The sequence below is a fragment of the Rhincodon typus genome, chromosome 26 (assembly GCF_021869965.1).
Source record: "Rhincodon typus isolate 14 chromosome 26, sRhiTyp1.1, whole genome shotgun sequence".
Lineage (NCBI taxonomy): Eukaryota > Metazoa > Chordata > Chondrichthyes > Orectolobiformes > Rhincodontidae > Rhincodon > Rhincodon typus.
Window position 1 is genome coordinate 9,400,783 of NC_063357.1, and position 21,452 is coordinate 9,422,234.

The 21,452-nt window shown below is 39.9% G+C and overlaps 1 protein-coding gene across 7 annotated transcripts in view; it reads right to left on the reverse strand.

Moving 5' to 3' along the window:
• Positions 1–21,452, reverse strand: part of nf1a (neurofibromin 1a) — a 275,275-nt gene that overhangs the window by 133,583 nt on the left and 120,240 nt on the right. For 5 of the 7 annotated variants that reach the window (XM_048612821.1, XM_048612819.1, XM_048612823.1 and 2 more), the window contains 5 exons: positions 17,393–17,458; positions 4,925–5,083; positions 3,773–3,870; positions 2,695–2,841; positions 1,850–1,996 (listed from right to left, as the gene is read on the reverse strand). In XM_048612821.1, the coding sequence (XP_048468778.1) occupies positions 1,850–1,996; positions 2,695–2,841; positions 3,773–3,870; positions 4,925–5,083; positions 17,393–17,458 (617 nt within the window). The remainder of the gene's footprint in view (positions 1–1,849; positions 1,997–2,694; positions 2,842–3,772; positions 3,871–4,924; positions 5,084–17,392; positions 17,459–21,452) is intronic. The other 2 variants (XM_048612822.1, XM_048612820.1) reach the window with 1 other exon arrangement.

The window sequence follows — 21,452 nt, forward strand, 5'->3', positions numbered from 1 at the left end:
TATGATTAAAACCAATCAACACTGATTTACCACAGGGAAACCCGATTTGACAACTTATTAGTTTTTTGAGGACAAAACTAGTGGCACAGATAAAAGGGGAATTCATAGATATAATAGATTTGGATGTCCAAAATGGAATATACAACAAACAATTAGGATAGAAAATGACATTTGTCTTTATAGACAAGGACTGAATTCTCCTTGTTCATCTTTTCAGGACAAAACCCTGCTCATCATCCGGTTTATTGCCTGAGGTTCCTGTAGTTATGTAATTGGCCACTAAAGTTCAGCTGCACTTGGAAAGCTCTGCTGCCAACAAGACAGGGTACATCGGATGATAAGGTTCTGGACAGGTTGCTGGCTCAGGATCTCTGTTCATATCTTCTTTCTGCCTGATATGCATTTGCTTTGAAGGGGGCTCGATTGTTTATCAACTGGTTTGTGCCAGGTGCAATGATCGTAGGCAAGCTTCTCATAGCAGAGTCAAAATTGATATTTCAAGGCAAAACCTTCGGCGTGTAGCACTTCCTTTAACTGCCGTGGGACTGTACCCCCAAACTCAAGGTCTCTACAAAAGATCTGCTTTTGCAAGTGAGCATCAGGGATTCTGGCTACATGACCAGCCCCAACTCAGTCGCAATGGTCTCAATATAACGTAGATGCTTGACATTCCAGCTCACGTGAGTAGTTCAGTGTCTACTAGTTTGTCCTGCCATCTGATCTTCAGAAGCTTCTGAAGGCAGCTCAAATGAAAAATGGTTAAACTTTTGGGCATGACGCTGGTACGCCATCCAAGACAACAGAGTAGGGCTGTGGCTCTATAAACTTTCAGTTTGGTCGGCAAACTTACTCCTTTACATACCAAGTCTGATGCATACAGTCTGCTTTGGCGAGTCTTTCACGAGTCTCGGATCTCTACTTCGATGGCTTAAGGAAGTGCATTTAACTACTGTTGGAAAAGACCGAAACCTTGGACTTGAGATGGAGTTTTCCTGGAGCAAGCTGGTTGGTATTTATTTCAGTTTTCTTCATCATAATCCTAAGGCTGAAGCTGTCACATGCATCAGGACAGCACGTCCATATTGCTTGCATGTCCAGCTGTGAACCGCGCAGTTGCTGGCAAAAAAGAAACCGGAAACAGGGAAATGTGCTTGCATAATAAAAATAAAGAAGTCTTGTTACAACTGTGCAGTGCTTTGGTGAGACCACACCTGGACTAGTGCACAATTGTGGTCTCTTATATTCAAGGTCAGGGAGACATTGGTGGTAGTACAGCAAAGGTTCACAATAGGTTAGTCCCTGAAATTACAGGTTTGCAGTCTGACGAGAAGCCAAATAACTACAGCCTACATTCACTTCAGTTTAGAAAATTGACAGGTAATATTATTGAAACATTCAAGATTTTGGAGGGGCTTTATAAAGTGGATGCTGAGACACTGTTTCATCTGTTAGGGAATCTACAAGAGGCCACAGTTTCAGGATGAGAGACGATCACTAAGGGCTGACATGAAGAGAAACTTCTTCACTTAAAGGACTGCACATTTTTGAAATTCTCTACCTCAGAGGATTGTGGACACTAACTTGAACGACTTAGGGCTGGGATAGACAGATATTTGATGTCCCAGAAAAGCAAGAGACTTCAAGCCGCTGGGAAGGTAGAGCTCATATCCAAAACTAGCCATCATCAGAACAGAACAATGGAGCAGTTCTGATGGCAGCAAAGTTTTTTTCTGCTCCTACATGAAATGCAACAAGACTTAAAACATTGTCTCAACTGTTAAACAGAACTGTTCAGATAACATGTTTCATATTTCCAGTCTTTCTGAAAAAGGTGTACATAATTGCTTACCTTGTCATGAATTCCTCAAACTTGGAGCTGGTGAGGTTGAGGCTAGACCAGTGAGTGTCAGCTACAGGCTTGTGCTCAGGTGGCCCCAGGTAAGCTAACAAAGTAGCCATTTTGTCAAACGGTCTTCTCCCAACAGCTTTATGGTCCCTAAGAACATGAAATTATTAATGCAACCCTCTAATAAGTTTACAGTATAAATCAGCTTAATATTGGAATGCAGTTTAAGGATGAGGAACTGATCCTAAGAGGCTGAACAACACAGCAAAATACTTCTTTTAATGTGTACTACGATGTGCAATACTTCATCAAAACATTTCCATAGCAAGATGTGCAAAGTCAAATGTGATAATTTTGCCATTCTTCAAAACATCTAGAACTTATGTCAGTGTATGGCTCTATAAACTGCTGCAATAAATTAATTCCAACGCCCATTTGTACAATTACCAACATAAACTCAATGTTCCAAGTACACTCCATCCCACCTTGACAATGATTTATAAAAGTTGATAAGTTCAAATTGTTAATTATTCACGTGGGCATAGATATTTGTGACAATCATTGAAAAAAAAAAGACAATAAAAGGTCTGAGTAAGGTTGGTATTCTCGAGTCCAATTGCTCCCCCATCTCATTAACCCTACTCCATTGACACAGTCCACTTGTATGTGCAAAACAAAAAAAAGACCACCTAGTTTTTTAAACCATTTTTTATAACATAAAAGGGAAGCAAAGAACTAAGTTTAGCCAATATTGTTATAAGCAAACTTTGCAATTCATTTCAACTTGGCACACAGAAAACATCACCAAAGCAAACATTTTGCAAAAGGAAATATAGTCTCACACATACCGGTTACTGGAGAGGTACTGCCCAATTTTCTCCTGGTTATTCCACAGTAACCTGTGCAAAGCGAGAACATTGCCATCACTGATGAACGATAGGCTGTGATTGACTGTGTCACTGGCTGGGCAGTCAGATGCTATGTCCAGAAAAAACCTTCCAAGGAGTTGGGAGTGAGACGACAGAATGTGGGGGGGATTGGGAGAAGAAGAAGTATTAAAAAAGTTAATATAAATAGAACAAATATTACACTAAAACATTCCCAAATGAGAAGACTAACCCAACAGATAAAATCACTTGCATGACTTCAGTCAATCACTAGTCTTTCAGCACAGAAAAGTTTCCATCAAATTTGTACCAAAGCTTCCCTGATATGTGCCAAACAATGATACCACTGCTCTGTTTGCATTCCATTACCTTCAATATTGGTCTTGCACCACAGAAAGAGCCTTGTTGATTTATTAGCAATTTTTCTTCTTATAATCATGTCACCCTTCAACCCAAAGCTCTGATCTTCCTCAAGTGCAAACATTTCTTCTTGTCAGCCCAATTATGTTAATCCTCACAAGGTGCTCACTGCACTTTTTTGGTAGTAAGAGAAACCAACATCCAGGTTACAGACAACAAAAGAACACCTGGGAGCTCATCCCAGAATGGCACTAAAAACTGTTCCTTAAAGAAACCTTAGATGCCAAAACAAAAGCAGCAGGGCTCTGAATAAGAGATAGGCCACCAACATGGGACAAGAGGGCTGGGACTCCATTTAAGCTGGAGCAAGAAGTCTAAGCTTTGAAAAACAACTTTTTAACAGAGATTGCTGAAGTGGCTAAGCAAGCAATAAAGACACTCAAATAAAAACATTTTTTGAAAACTAAACAATTAAAACTCCATGAGTAGGTACTTGGAACATGAAACTGGGACAAATTGAAAAAATACTGAATCTTCATTAAGCAATCCGTTTGCTAGTAATAAGATGTATATCATATTCAAAATTAAATCACTTTGCTCAGTCCTATGAGGGACTACATTCTCAACAGAACAAAACTGCAATTAATTTCAAGTCTTTTTCAGTTCAGGTATTCATTACCTTCGGGCCGCATCAAAATTGTTTTTCACAAAATCGTTGAATGGCCTCATATGCTCCTCCTTTGTAAACAGGACATGATTTGCAATACTTTGCAGAATCTGTAAAACCACAATGTGCACAAAATGATTTGGTTTAATAACGAAAGAGGGCATGTGATAAACTTATCTTAATTTACCCAAAGTAAATGTGGCTGGTCACATGTTGGGATGAAGTCAACTACCTTGATGATTATATCCCACTCTCCATAATTCAGTGCAACATGGTTTCCACACACAGCTTATCTCAGCAATGCAACATAAACATAGGTCGAATCAGGATCTGCACGTATGTTATCACACCTTTCTATCACTTACCATTTCAACATAAATTTGCAGTTCTTGCTTTTGTTCATTGTGAAAACAAGCTAATTGACACTTCACTGACACTTAATCACAAAGAATAGGATCTTCAAGCATTTCATTGAGGGAGAGAACCCTTTTACAGCTTGGGCAAGCAGAGAATGGAACAGTGTGTTGCACCACTTAACAACCACTAAGAGTCATTTACATTATCTGATTATATTTCAGTTCCATTATACCCCTCCAGGCCATTTAATCTACAAGAGTTACAACCCTCCACAGGAGATAGTTTGCGATAATTGTTTCAATTAGTAACTAAATGAATTACAGCTGGGGTGGGAAATAATGCCAAAAGCAGACTAATATAGAGAGAGACAGACAACCATATTTCCACTCCACATTGGACAGATCAGTTGATTTTGACAAGTGAAGACTCATCAAAGCCACACATGACCTTGTATTTCACGTAATGCATTTCTCCTTCAAACTGGGAATTACGGGCAAGTATTACAAGTGGAAACCATAGTCCTTTCTTTCCCTCCCCCTCAAGAGTACTGATCAAAGAACATTGAACTGAAACATTAGCTCAGTTTCACTATTTGCTGCCAGGACTGACTATATCCAGCATTTTCCCTTACGCAGAACACTGATCAACTGTAGCACCCTGATCACAGCCCCAGCTGTAACTCAAGCAACCAACAACTAACAGGTTACATTTGGAACCTCTCTCCGATGTCTGGCCCAGCTACTCACTGGAAAAATGCTTAGCTCTCTGCAGGGCTCAGAAATATTTGCTTGGTATTAAATCTTTTACCTTGGACATCAACTTCAATCCCCGTTCAATTCTAGGTGGAGGTTTCTTATCGAGGATCCCTGCTTCATAGGGAGAAACTATCGCAGGATTGATGAACCTTAAGAACATAGCACTTCCCACTGCACCTATACTGTTCTGGGGAAAACGCTGGCTGACAACCTGCAGCGAGAAAAAAGCAGAAAGAAAAGCAGTACATTAACATTGCAATTTAGAATCATTTTAAAAAGTCTTTAGAGGAGTTGTTAAATAACAGGTATGATGACTTAATGCTCAGTTTCTTCATCTAGAGAGGTTGTTATATAACAAAGCATAGCATGTTCAAACTATATAGTATATTAAAATATACACGATTACTAATGCTACCGACAGAATTTAGATAGCTTCCAGGCACCCACATCAGGATAGTCTGTTGTGGGCAAGTGTAGGGGTAGGGAAAATACAGACAACCACACAATTACTGTTAAAAAAAAAAGTAAAAAAGTCTTAAGAATCAGTTGGAGTACGAGATTATCAAGATAACAATGAAGATATGAAGCACTTCTCTGAAGAGCATCTATAAGTCATCACTTCTTGTGTTCGTAATTTAATGTTAAGAAAAATAAACAGACGCTGGTTAAGATTGCTGGAAACCAATGCTCTGGTACTGTTATTGAAGAGTTAACTTAAATTTCAGAATTTCTCTCTCTCTCTCTCTCTCTCTCTCTCTCGAGAGAGAGAGAGAGAGAGAGAGAGAGAGAGAGAGAGAGAGAGAGAGGAGAAGAATGGTTAGCTGGAACAGAGGTGGGGTTCGGGCAAAGTAAAAACAAGGAAATAAATTTGAAGTTAGGTGAGTAAGCAAAGATGGATGTTTTTCTTTGAAGTTGGAACATTATAGAGAATCAAAGAAAAAAAAAACAGCATTTATCTTGAACCCACAGACTACCCCAAAATTTTAGAATTTTGCAATGTCATGAGCAGCTCTACTGAAAACCCAAAACATTATATCAGGAAAGTGATTTAAATGCTGGTATGTTTGAGTCATGTACCCAGTGATTGACAACCATTAATAACCCAAAGATCAGCCTGAATCAGTAACATCACTCAAGACATTCCCAATAGTTGTGTGCAGATCTCAACCCACATTAAATAAAAATTCGCCAAGGTCAATACATTGTTACTGTTGGTTTCTCCTTTTTAGACATGTGGCAAAAGCAAAGATAAAAACTTCATACAAGTTTCTCACTGTAATCATCTTAAGTTCCAGGCATCTATTAACCAACATTAACAACTAGTTTAACAAACTAAAGAACCTCAATTCAATAAAAACCAAACTATGTTTCATAGCAAATTTTTACAACTGCAGTATATCATCAAGCATATTTGAAGATCAGTGCTGAGACCTGTACCCTAAGTCATCTGTTTTTCCTCATGAAAATATGTAGACATCCTCCACAGAGAATCAAAATTATAGCTTAAGCCACTTGTGTTTTGTAGCATGAGGGTTATATGTAAATAGAAGCTGCATGGCTTCCTCCATTTTGTGCCACTTTCAGATCACTGTCCCCTGACAAGAGACTGTGACGATTACATACTCCAAATTTCTGTCAATGGGGACCTGTAATCAGATGTTAGGAACACCACAAGCGGATTTCTAATCAAGTTATTTTCACCTCATCCAAATTATACCAGTAAAACATCACAGAGTCATAGATGCTTGCCCCCATCTTGCTTCTGTGCAATAACTGCTAATTGTAACAAGTATATCATTTATTCACATGTCGCAGTCTTACACTTGCTTTTAAAGTTGAGTTACATCATTTAGAGATCAACAATTCAAAAACAGTTCAACAGTTTCCCAACTAAAAGCTCTACAAGGCTACCCTCATCTAAATGTCATCTCATTGACTTACAAGTAACTACAAAGTGAATTCTAGGCTGTAAAATCACATTGACTGCCAAGCTGGACTACTCAAACACCAGAGTTTGGTTTCTCCCAACAACAGCTGGTTCTTTATTGGACAAAACAATCATCAGTCCCTTCTTTAAAGGATGTCACAATTGACAACACAACTCAACATTAAGTTTGTCCCAAAAAATGTTCTAAGAATTTAAATTTCATACTTTTAAGGTGTCAAATCTCAGACAACCAAATTACGCCAGTATTCAATTGATTAAAATAAAAATCACAGTGCAAAGCAGAGCCTTATAATGAGGCCTGAAGAAGTTAAAGCCAAACATCAAAAAAATGCACTTCAGAAACAGCTAATTGAGTATTAGCTAGTAATGCTCTAGTAATTGTCTGTATGGCAATGTTATGCAGCAGAAAAAGTATTTAGTTTAACATTTGTCAAACTGAAGTACTCAGTAGTGTACACTTCTCCATTATAAACTCAGATGAAGAATGTACATATCAAAATATCTAAATATAGTCCAAATAAAAATTAATTTTCACCCCATGCAACTGGTTTCAAAGAGAGTTTTTTGCAGCCTGTATACAACATGGGTCTACTCAGCTTTTCAGCATTTCCACGCTAGTCATTGCAACAAAGATGCAATTCTCCTTAAAAACAGTACAGTACACATATTTATTTATCCCCATTAAAAAGGGGCACTATTAAAAGGCAAAAGCTTGTGAATATTATCTTAAGCATATGGCAGTCCTTCAAATATTTTAGCTCAAATAAGCTGGCGATGGAGGAAATGTTGTTGGGTGGACAGTGGGAGCAATCCTTGTCATACTAAAATACTAAGGCGATGTGATCAATGGAGTAATAAATGCTGGCCTTGCCAACGTCCACATCATGAGTGATTAAAAAATGAAACTAGATTCCACTGGGTTAGCTCAAGTTCAATTTCAAAACAGATTTACATTGTTATGAACATCCAGCATCAGATCTGACTTTCCAACTTGAATTTGTCATACTCTAAATTCAAGCTCCCATGCAAAAAGTTCTTAGCTGTTACGATCCCACAATGAAACCTGGTTCAATAGCTCCTTTATACTTTTGGTTTAAACAAGATTACCCCAAAATCACTCAGACCAGAGAGAATTTGTCTGTCGCCTCTTTTGGGCCTTAATGTAAAGGAAGCTGAAATTCCCAGTCCCAAGAATCTGATAGCCTCTTACTTGAGATTTCATACAACTGAGCTTAAGACTCTCTCAGCATCAGATAATCCCTTTAGGGTTTTATCTGAACATTTCTCATCTGGAACATTCAAACTAATAACTTTTTACAATGAGGTAACCCGTTACTTAACCGTTCTAAACTACCTTGGTTCTTCAGAGAAAATGTCTTACAATCCCAGTTTTAGCCATTATTTCTACAACCAAAATGGTTTCTTCACGCAATGGGTGTTTCTAAGCCAAAATTCACAGAAATCGCAATCTACATGAAATTTCCTTCTCCCAGTTAACTTTCTCATCCTCTCCAGTTAAAATGATTGGCCTAAGCACCAAAGACACAGCTAGGTCACGTATATCAACGCGAGACCCTGTATCACAGTAGACCTTTCTTCTTCAAATAAAGTATGAAGATAAACCCCATTCACATGTACCCCATTCATAATAAAAAAAAGACAGGATCAAGATCAAAGTCAAAATCTCCCAGTGGTTTTGTTTTACTTTTTTGACTCATCTGCTCTTCTCAGATGCTTTTCAAAATGATGTTGCCTGGGATCTAAAACATAGCAATCCTCTCCTCTTCTAATAAAATAACACTGTATATCTAATTACATTAAGGTCACAGTATATCTAATGCAAAGCATTCCAAGATACTTCACTGGAAAATCGAGTGACATAGCTAGTTGAGGAGATATTAGGTCAGATGACCAAAAGCTTGGTCAAATCACAGAGTTTAAGGAGTCTTTTTAAAAGGAGGAAAAAAAAGAGACAGAGCGGTTTAAGAAGGGTATTCTAGAGCTTAGAACCCAGCCAGCTGAAAGTGCAACCATCCTTAGTCAAGTAATTAAAATTAAGCATGCACAAGTGGCCAGAAACAGAACAGCACAGATATACTGACTATCGTGGGCCTGGATATTAGAAAGGGAGACCATACAGAGGGATTCAAAAACAAGTATTGGAATTTTCAAACTAAAACACTAATCGACTGAGAGACAACATAGGTCAGCGAGTCCAGAGGGTGATAGGAGAATGAGACTCATCATTCAGAGGTTCGGACTGAAACGCAGAGAATTTAAACCCCACCATTTTAACTCGAGCATTTTAACTTGATTAACAAATACAAGGAGAAAACAATGATAGCCCTAAGGGTGACATTAAGATCTCTGCCGAAAGGAAACCAGTCTTCCTTGCCACAATGGGCCAACATATGATTTCGGTCCCACAACTAAACTCATGATTCTGAAATTCCCTAGCAAGCCATTCTGAACAATTTGTTTGTTGTCCAAAACAAAGAATACAACAGCCCCTCAAAATCCTAGGCTCTATTGCTAACTATGTCCTATTCTACTGGAAAGGCAGACCCACCAGTGAGTAGGAAATACTGCACACAGTCAGGGAATGCAAAGAGTGGCCATGGGAGCCCAGGACATGGACTTTTGTCCCACAGTACCTTGTGGCTTCTGGCCAAACAAGGAATTTCCAAATAATTCCCAAATACTAGCCTGCCTCAACTGATGTAATCAGCACTCCACCTATTGAGCAAAACCTGAAGGAAGCATGAATGGAACCACGTGCTTTGAATGATGCCTTCAATCGCCATCCTCAAGTGGTCCGGCAGCAGGATATAGTTGGCAATAGAGGCTAGGATTTTGAGGGACTGTTGTATTCTTTGTTTTGAACAACAAACAAATCGTTCAGAATGGCTTGCTAAGGAATTTCAGAATCGTGAGTTTAGTTGTGGGATCGAAATCATATGTTGGCCCGTTGTGGCAAGGAAGACTGGTTTCCTTTCAGCAGCACCACCACAAACCAAACTAGACAAACTCCAAAAGGAAACAGCAGCAAGACTTTGATTATTTCCTTGGCTGTCAACACCAATCACAAACAATCTCACTTCACCCTCATCCATCTTCCTGACGATAACAGAATTGACAAAAGCTGTCGCTGTCTCAACTCTACCATTGCACTAAGGAACCAGTCCATTCTATCACATTGCATTACCACCATATTAATTGAGACAGAATCAGAGCGCGTCTTTAAAACTATACATTCATGAAGAACTGTGGCATTTAAGGATCAGAGATCTGTCAAGATAACCTGAAACTTGACTGTCCAGTTATTCCTCACTATTTATGATTAAGTCTGATGACCAAATCTACATATTGCAAAGAATTCCAGGGACAAAAATGAAGACTCAGCAAAAAATGAAGTCCCATACTAATGAAGTCAGATCACAATTCTATTATAGTCTAAATGGTTTATGAAACAGAGAGTTACGCAATCCCAAAACCAGAGGGAAAGGTAAAGCTCTACAGCCCACTAATTTAGTCAAGAATGGTGGATAATGGTTGTGCTTGGTGGAGGCCAAATCAACTCAGCCCTGATATATCATTGCAGACATTCCTCCGCAGAGTTCAAGGTGTAACCATCTTCAGTTACTTCATCATTGACATTCATGTCATCCCAAGGTCAGCAGAAATGTAGCCACCCACAGATAATTACACAGTATTCCAATACATTTACAATTTCTCAAAAATATAAAGCAATCCATACCCACAAGCAAAAACACCAAACATGTCCAGCTTTGGATTGCTATGGCAAGCTGCATTCTTCAAGAAAGCTGGGACTAGTGGGGCACAGCAAAGATCAGTGCCAGTTATTCATAACCAATATCAACCATTTTGATTAGAAGTCATACGTATTATTTCACAGTTTGCTGCTGATACAAAACTTGTTGGGAATGGGTGTTCTGGGGAGGATGCAAACAGGCTTGAAGGGAATCTGGACAGGCGACCTGAATGGGCAAGAACACGAAGTTGAAATGTGAGAAAAACATGCTGTCATCCATGTTAGAAGGTCAAACAAAAATGCCAAGTATTTCTTGAACGGAGAGAGATTTGGAAGTGATGTCTGGGAAGGCCTGGGAATCCTTGTTTATGAGTCACTGAAAGCAAACATACAGATGCAGCAAGCAATTAGGAAAATTAAGGAGGAGATGCTACATTAGCCTTTATTGCAAGAGGACGAGTGTACGAGAATACAGAAGTCCTGTTGCAATTGAAAACAGCATTGGTGAGAACACATTTGACGAACTGTGTACTCCAGTTTTAGTCCCCTTACCCAAGAAAGAATATCCTCAACAAAGATGGAGTGCAACAAAAGCTCATCAAACTGATCCGCAAAATGGCAGTATTACCTTATGTGGAAAAATTGAGGAGATGTTACCTTATTTTTCAGAGCTTGCAGAATGAGAGGTCATTTCATTAAAGCATCCAAAAGTCTTATGGAGACGTTTAGAGCCAAGAAAGAATCTCATTATATGGGATAGACCATTTAGGGCTGAGGAAAAGTAGAATTTATTCACTCAGCAACTGGTGAATCTTGGAAATTCTAAATTCTAAGCTTCAAAAGGACAGTACAAATTCAAGACAGAGATCAAAATATTTTTGAATATTCAAGATAGAGAAATAGTGGAAAATGGCATTGAGGCAAGATCAGTTATGATCTAGATGAATGATAGAACAGATAAAGGGGACAAATGACATAATTCTGTTTCTATGTTCTAGAACATAGAACAGTACAGCACAGTACAGTACAGGCCCTTTGGCCCATGATGTTGTGCTGAACTTTTACCCTAAACCTAAGGTCTATCTAACGTCCACCCCTACCTTATACTATCATCCATATGCCTATCTAATAGCTGCTTAAATGCCCCTAATGAGGCAGACTCCACTACCCTCTCTTGCAATGCATTCCATGCTCCTATCACTCTGAGTAAAGAACCTACCTCTGACGTCTCCCCTATATCTACCTCCACTCACTTTAAAACTTTGCCCTCTCGTAATAGCTACCTCCACCCTAGGAAAAAGTCTCTGGCTGTCCACTGTATCTATACCTCTGATCATTTTGTACACTTCTATCAAGCCCTATGTTCCTATGTCATTTTATGGGGCTTTGGTAAAAACATACATGGAGTGCTATACAATTTTAGCCTTCTAGTGTTTCACAGAAGTAGTGCAGCAAAGGTTCATTAGATTGGTTCTTGTGATGACAAGCTAAGCAGATGAGACCTAAACTGACTTAAACTTTTAAGATCAAGAGATGACCTTAACGAAACCCACAAGATTCTGAAGGAGCTTAATAGCGTAAAGACACAGATTTTTCCCTGGATGGCAAACACTCCGCGAAACAAATTATTGTTCAGGATCAGGATGGGAATTAACTTCAAAACATAGGGCCTGTACGTCCTTAGAATTCTCTACCCAAAGGTTTGTCGAAGTTTCATCACTGAATATATTTGAAGCCAAGAGAGACAGGTTTTTGGCCTTTTAAGAAGCCAACAGTTAAGGGGAGTGGGCAGAAAAGCAATGGAGTTGAGGCAAAAAGCCAGCCATGACTGAAAAGGTGCAAGTTCGACAGGCAACTCGGTCTATTCCTGCTCCTATAAATATGTTATGTTCAAAACAGTAAACCCAATTAATGTGATCCAGCAGCTGACAGGTCCACGTCCTCAACCACTGATGTACCATCGATGTTATACATATTATTGACATGTGTACCTCCTACCACCTGAAGGAGCACAGGCAGCAAATATACAGTGCCACCAGCCCAACACTCCAGATTCCCAACCTAGTCACACACCATCCCAATTCTGACACATTCTGCTATTCCTTCAAAATCATTGCAGCAAAATTCTTAATTTTCCTCAGGAATATTGTCCAAACAACTTCTATAAATTTTTCTTTCATTCGTTCATGTGTGCGCAACAGGACCTGGGCAACCTTGTGCACCTGTCGCTGAAGCTAAGCATGCAATTGTAGCAGATGGTAAAGGAGGCAAATGGTATGTTGGTTTTCAGTGCAACAGGTTTCGATTACAGGAGCAAGGATGCATTGTTGCAGTTGTACAGGGTACAGAGACCACACTGAGAATACAGTGTGCATTTTTGGTCTCCTTTTCCGAGGAAGGATGCTTTTGCTCTCAAGGGAGTGCAATGAAGGTTTACCAGGCTGATCCCGGGGACGGTGGGTCTGACATATGAGCAGAGATTGACTAGGTTGGGATTGTTTTTGCTAGTGTTCTGACGAATAAGGGGGTACATCTCAGAGAGACTTATAAAATTCTAACAGGACTGGACAGGGTAGATGCAGGGAGGAAGTTCACGATGGTGGGTGTGTCCAGAACCAGGGGTCACAGTCTAAAGATTCAGGGTAGACCATTTAGGATAGAGATAAGGAGACATTTCTTCACCCAAACAGTGGTGATCCTGGGGAATTCATTACCACAGGAAGTCATTGATGCCAAAACATGCATTCAAGAGGTGACTAGATATAGCACTTGCAGCAAATGGGATCAAAGATATGGGGAGAAAGCAGGATTAGGCTACTGAGTTGCACGATCAGTCATGATTATGAAGAATGGCGGAGCAGCTTGAAGGGCCAAATGGCCTCCTCCTGCTCCTATGCAAGTTTCTATTCTCTGGCCATGGGGGTCACTGACTAGCCAGCATTTATTGCCCATCCTAGTTGCCCTCAAGGTGGAGCTGGTGAGCTGCCTTCTTGAACTGCTGCAGTCCACATGATTGAGTTGACGCACAATGCCCTTCGAGGGGGAAATCGCAGGATTTCAACCCTGAAAGACCAACAATACATTTTCCAAGTCAGGAGGTGAGGGACTTGGAGTGGAACTTTGAAGTGGTTGCGTTCTCATGGATCAGCTGCCTTTGTCCTTCAAGATGCAAGTGCTTGTGGGTTCAGAAGGTGCTGGCTAAACATCTATGGTGAATTTCTGCCGTGTATCTTGTAAATAATAGCAGTAATGTGTACTGAGCGTCGGTAGTGAGAAGGTAGTGGATCTTTTTGGATGTGGTGCCAATCTAGTGGGTTGTTTTGTCCCGGATGGTGTCAAATTTGGATGAGAATTTTGGAAGCAGGGTTACTAAGTTTGGGAATGACACCACAATTAGTTGTGTGGTGGACAGTGTACAAGATTACAAAGATTCAAAGATTACAAAGGGAGCTTGATTAATTCGGCCAATGGGCTAAGGAGTGGCAAATAGAGTTTAATTTGGCTAAATGTGAGGTGCAGCATTTTGCAAGATGAACTAGGTCAGGAGCTATTGTTAATTTTGGGGGTCCTGGGTACCGTTGTCGAATAGAGACACCTAGGGATTCAAGTACATAATTCTCTGCAAGCTGCATCACAGGTAGACAGGGTAGTAAAGGTGGCATTTGGCACTCTTGCCTTCATTGCACAGACCATGGAGTATAGGAGTTGGGACATTATGTTGCGGTTGTACACGATGTGGGTGAGGCCACTTTTGGAGTACTATCTACAGTTCTGGCTGCCCTGCAATAGGAAGGATATTATTAAATTGGACAGGGTGCAGAAAAGACATACAAGGATGCTACTAGGACTGGAGGGTTTGAGTCATAGGGAGAAGCTGGGACTTCTTTCACTGGATCATACAAAGTTGAGAAGGGACCTTAAGGAGACTTATATGGAGGGGAATAGATAAGATGAAAATCAAAGGTCTTTTCCCTCGGATACAGGAGTTCAAAACTAGAGGGCAAATTTTTAAGTTGAGAGGAAAAAGATTTAAAAGGGACCTGAAAGGCAACTTTTTCACACAGAATGGTTTCTAAGTGGAATAAATTGCCAGAGGAAGTGGTAGATGCAGGTACAGTTACAACATTAAAAGACGTTTGGACAGGTACATGAATCGGAAAGGTTGAGCGATATGAGCCAAATTCATCTGGTGAAGGGTCTAGGCCCGAAACGTCAGCCTTTCTGCTCCTATGATGCTGCTTGGCCTGCTGTGTTCATCCAGCCTTGCACCTTTTTGTCTCGGATTCTCCAGCATCTGCAGTTCCTACTGTCTCTGATTCAGGCAAGTGAGACTAGTTTAGTTTGGGAAACTTGATCGACATGGATGTGTTGAACCAAACAGTCTGTTTCTGTGCTGTATGACACTTTCAATTTCGAGTGTTGCTGGAGCTGCACGCATTCAAGTGGGGAGTATTCCAGCATACTCCTGACTTGTGCCTTGTGAATGATTCTGAACATTGTCCGATCATCAGCAAACATCCCCATTTGACCTTATGTTTGAAAGAATGTCAGTGATCAAGCAGCTGAAGATGCATGGGCCTAGAACACTGCTGTGATGTCTGCAGAGATGTCCCGGAAGTGAGATGACTGACCTCCAACAATTGCAACCATAGTCCTATGTGCCAGCTATGACTCCAAACAGTGAAGAATTTGCCCTGACATTCATGTATTCCAGCTTGGGCTCCTTGATGCTTCATTCAGTTCAATATTGCCTTGATGTCAAGGACCGTCAATGTCACCTCAAATCTGGAACTCAGCTCTTTTGTCCATGTTTGAACCAAGGCTATAATGAGGTCAAGAGCTGAGTGGCCCTGAGAGAACGCAAAGTGGGCATCAGTGAGCAGGTGCTGCTGATAGCACTGTTGATGACATCTTCCATCAATTAATGATGATCAAGGCTAGACTAATGGGGCAGTAATCGTCCAGGTTGGATTTGTTCTCTTTCTTATGTATAGGACATACCTGGGCAATTTTCCATATTTTTGGGCAGGTGCCAGTGTTGCAAATGTATTGAAACAGCTAGGCTAAGGGAGCAGCAAGTCTTCAGTACTATTGCTGGAACACTGTCGGGGCCCCTAGCCATTGAAGTATCCAGTGCCTTTAACCATTTCTCAATATCACGTGGATGTGCATCAATTCAAGACAAGGGACCATTGCACAAGAAAGTAGCAATCAGTAACATAAAATAAATTCAGTGCTGTCAGTTACTTGCTCCTGGTGCAGCAACAACACAAAGAATCCAGAAGGTTTTGACCTATCAAGTAATATCCCAACCACCTGTGATTTACGCAGCTTAATTTTTTTAAGTTACTCCAATACTTACAAAATCTAGAATATCAATTTGTCCTAATTACCTAAAACATGCAAGCCAGTCCCAATATTTCACCCAAAACATAGGACTAAGTGCGATATTTGGTATCTAACTGAAATAGTGGTGAATAGTAGCAATTTTCTCAACTGGACAGATTACTTCTCATCTGACTTAAAGTTTCACAACATGTTATGTCGCAAAACAGTCAAGTGATAAAGTCTCCAGCCACGTCCAAAGACCAATCCCCATTACATCAAACCATGGGTCAATTGTGATTGAAAGGTCAACATTAACTCTACAATATTCTACTGTGTGGTCCACGATACCAAAGTGGCACCTTTTTATTAAAGGTGCACACATTTTATGTTTAACAGGTTAAATCCAAGGTGAACAGGCAGTGGTGAAATTTGCGTTAGATTTGTACAAAACAGCAGTGTTAGTCATTGTGAGTAGGTGTCTTGGAAGATAAAGCATGTTAATTCATCTGCAATTATTCAATGCTGTACCAAATAACTTGAATTTCGTACCTTTTAAAACAGCCAACCTAAAAAACTGTGTCCTTCACGTTTAACGTGCAATGATTATACACTTTAATAAGTTGAATAAAATTATTGGCTGACAATAGTTCAGTGTGAAGTAAATAAAGTTACATGCTTGTTCAAAAATCCATACAAGCTTGTGGATACTTTAGCAAAAAAAAAAAACAGATCAGCAAAATCCATATTCGGTACATTTCAAAACGCTGTACCACAATCCATGGCAAAGCATCATATACTTTCAGCTCCAGATCACCACTCAAACTGGTGAAGATTTTCAAAAACACCATTACCACCACAGACTAGAATGCTTCACGCAACTTCAGTGCCAGAACAGATTTTATCCAAAAAATTTAACTTGGAAAATAGTTGTTCTTGACATACACAAGTTCATAGCTGCGATTCAGTCAGAAGGATTGAATGTCATCAAAATTCCCTGTCCAATTGAGGACAGGTAAATAATTGTATAGCTTAAACTCATGCTTTACATCTCGTTGACAATAATCAACATTAATCTTACATCCAACTGATCAAAATTCTAAGCAAGCTGAAATGAACTGTGAAATGCTGCTCACATCTCATCTTTTTATGTCTTAAAACAATTTGAGCTTTAAAACATAATATATATGTATAGAAACGACAAATTGCAGGCAGAACATCTTAAATGACATAATCAGTTCAACCCAATTATGAAACCGAAGTTACACTGTACACAGCTTTAGAAACTAAATTTTAAAAAGGGTTAATTGGAATGAAAGCTATTTTTGCCAGAATTAGTAGAATGATTCCAAAGTGAAGATCAAAAAGGCTGAGGCAAAGTGTTTTTTTTAGAAAAAAAAGCACAAGGTTTTAAGAATTTGCTTTGAAAGAAAGGTTGATACAAAATTGCAAAAAAAAAAGGTCACTGAACTTACTGATTTTTTCATGTTTTCCTTTTTTTCTTTTACTGTAGATTTAGTCAGTAGAGAATGGCAAGTAGCCTACAGAACAGAGATGAGCACAAACAAGTCACAGTACCAACTTCACACAACAAAAACACATTGCTGGCTTCTACATACAACTGTACAAAAATACAATGAATATTAAACTGACAATTTTAATTAAAACAATAACCTGGCAAATAAACCCTAATTTGACACAATGGCTTGGGTTTCAATCTAGTGTAATAAAGCTTTTATTTTTGAAACTTTACTTTTCAAAAATGTATTTTACACTGCCCAAAGGGAAACAGCAGCATTTTCTCCCTAGCCACTTTTCTACAAGGTATGAACAAACACAGATACAACTGCTTTCAGTCTACTATTCCTAGCTATTTCCTCAAAAGATCAATTTCCTATCTGTGTTCAATGACCAAAATAAATTAGAATTCCATTACTAATATTCCAGATAGCATGCACATCAATTCAACATTGCGAATATCATTGGAAGTGTTTCTCTCTATAGACGGCACTGTTGGGAAAACCAAAACTTGGAAAGCTAAGCCTGGGGTTTGTCCATGACTACCTGTGGACAGGAATGTTGCATTACTAATACTTGAATGGACATCAGTAGATTGCAATAGATCAATGCAACGAGGATGCATAATATGGCCAACATTTTTCCCCACTTCTGCACCTAGCAAAATCAAACTAAATCAACCTCGATCACTAGATGAAAGTTTGATCACAAGATGAAAGCCGAGCAATAATGAAAGTTTTTAAACCTTCACCCAGGTTGGATTTCCAAGAAAGGTCAAGTCATATGGAATTGAGATTACTCTCCTTTCAACGTACAGAAACATTCAGTACCAGGAAAACCGCTATTGTCTACACTCTGTTGTGACATTCCAATCAGCTGTTAACATGTACTGTCACTTTCCAGGACTGTGCAACAAAAAGCTTCGTTTTGTTTACATGAAGCAGGAAGGTAGTCCAATTCCACAAAATGCATTTTGTTTTGCCATTATTAAAGGCATGCAATGCCACAAAACAAAATTTAGCATCTTTTCCATGCAGAGTTATTGAACAAATCTGTCAATGACTGTGTTTACACAGGACCAAGAAGAACAGAGATCATCCTTCGGTAATCTCATAAAACCAAGGTATATTTGATCAAGAAAAACAAATCTTCAGCTCCAAAAGGTTGAAGCGCCACAGTTCCATATTTAACAATCCAGACTGAAGAACACCCAACCCCATTTTACCTCTGTTCAATTCATTTCTCTATGGCAGCTCATTACTGCCACACAAGAAAGCTAACCCACTCTGAGGTTTCTGCTCATGTCCTGAAGCACCTAATTAAAACTTCATTAACACATTCTGAAGCACTCACCATCCAAGTTTTCCTTCCCTCTGCCCTGTGATAATTCCATGTTCTCCACTTGACAGCTCCTCTCGATAATTCTTTAGTCGTCTTGAGAAGTTCATGATTTTTGAGACCGATTTTCAGAAACAGATCTATCTTTGCATTAAGATATTCTCTGCGGATTCAGGGTACTTCAGCTACAGTTTTAACACTACCACTAAGCATTCTGCAGTGTAGGCTTCAATTTAAATCCAGAGTTGCACAATCCAACTGGAACAGTGCGAATGTCACCTCCATGACCCTTGCCCAATCTTCCCTTCAAGAGGTCTTATTCTCATACCAGATTAAATGCAACTTCAGAGTAGTCTCAAATTGGATTCAAATGTTGATGAAGTTCTCATTTTGGGCCTCCTGGGAATTCTGCTAACCTCAAATTCAATTCAATCACAGTTATCATTGAACTCCTACTGTGTGGGAACAGGTCCTTCAGCCCACCAAGTCCACACTGACCCACAGACGTCCCACCCAACCCCATCCCCTATAACCCACCTACATCCCCGAACATGGGCAATTTAGCATGGCCAATCCATCTAACCTGCACATCTTTGGACTGTGGGAGGAAACCCACACAGAGAATGTGCAAACTCCACACAGACAGTCGCCCGAGGGTGGAATCGAACCCGGGTTCCTGGCGCTATGAGGCAGCAGTGCTAACCACTGAGCCACCGCGCCGCCCTTCTTTAACAGTTCATTAGTTAACGATTTCATTGCTCTCTTCTCCACAGGAAACTGGACGTTTTGACATTCATTATAAACAAGGGCCCTTGAAAATAATACTGCAGCTACACTGACCTCAAACACAGTACAATGTACCTAATGCATGAGATACACAGGAAATGCCTGAACCAATCTGTGTCCTGAGGAAGCAAAAGACTACTTCAGTTTCCAGCAGGAGACAGGAGGACAGAAACCTGGATTGGAAAAGGATGATCGTTACCTAACAATGCTTATTTGTCCCGATGGCCAAAAACATGAGAATTTGCTATCAGCAACACAATTCAGACAATTAACAACATAGTCAGCAAATGATCTTAACTGCAGACAGAAGTGGGGATTACAAACTCAATGGCAAACAGTTTATTCGAACTGGCTTTCAACCTCAGGGATTCAGGTTAGATGGTAATCTCATGTATGAAACATTATCCCACTTGTCTGCAACACACAAGCTTTCAGGGTCAGAGGTCCCTGCAAGCAGCCTCGACAGTCAGTCAGAACCTAAACGTTTGAACAAGGTACAGTGCATACCTTCGCAGGTCACCATCATTCTTCAAAATGATATGAAAGCCCCATAAATCAAATAATTCGATGGAATGGTAATATGGTTAATTAGTGCAAACAAAAATTGCTGCACATTGTTTCAAACTACATGCCAGATAACCCTTTAGGAATTATGCCACTGTCCAATTCATTTAGATCTGGAGGTTAATTAACTCTAAGCAGCTGTCCTAAACTATCCAATTGCATGACAACATAGATGATATCAGGTTGCATGGCTGATGCAAATAATTTAAGAAAATAGGAAAAGAGGTAATGCTGAGCTTGGACAAGAGGTGTGGCATGTTGTCAGTTTCCTCAAGAGCACTCTGCAAATGCACTATTTTGACCACCTAGAAGAACAAGAACAGCAGGCACATGAGAGGATACCACCACATCCAAATTCCACGAGGCACACACCACCTTCACTTTGATCTATCTACCCACATTCCTTCACTGTTGCAACGTCAAAGACCCGAAACTCCCTCCCTAACAGCATAGCAGGTGTGTCTACACCATACAGATGTATCTATCGTCCCAATAGATTGCCAACAGTTCAGAAGGGCAACGTCCCACCACCACCACTGCAAAGTCAATTAGGGATGAGCAACAAATCCTGGCCTTGGCAGCAACGCTCACGGCACCGGAATGAAACAAAAACATTGCGACACCGTACAGGTTGGGAACATTATAGAAAGAACGGAAAAAGTAGAGTTTAGGTTCTGAGATGTTTACAGGACATATAGTTAGAGACTTGAAAAATGATTGCTTTTATTCAATCCTAAAAGTCAAGGAGGAAGAGTTCATGGAGAGAATATGATGGATTATGACAAGGAAAATGGTGATTATGACAAGGAAAATGGCAATTATGAGAAGTTAAACTGCAAAAGACCTATGAGTCAAAAGACAGTTTACGGTATTATATAATTAAATGTGTTCACGAAGAAAATTAGTATTGTGATCCGCTGCATTTTGCTTGCAAGTGTTCCCTTTTCATTTTAGATGTTAATGAGTTGTCAGTTTTACCATGTACACACTTGAGGAACCTGTACTGTCATTGCTAGTCTATGGCAACCACGAGGCTTTCATTTTGCCATTAACAACTCAGGTAATGCGCTTTCAGCAAAGAAATATTGACCCCCCACTCAGTCTAGCCAAATGCATCTGTAGTCCCACATCAATGCAGTTGATTTGAAACTACCTTCTCAGATGGCCTAGCAAGTCACTTAAACACCAAAGCACTTAGTAACTATTCAAAAAGGTGACCAATCACAACCTTCAATGAATCAGCAATGAATGCCAGCATTACCAGAGTCTGTAAGACACCTGAAGAAGGGGCCGCACGGCGGAGAAGGGGCCGCACGGCGGAGAAGGGGC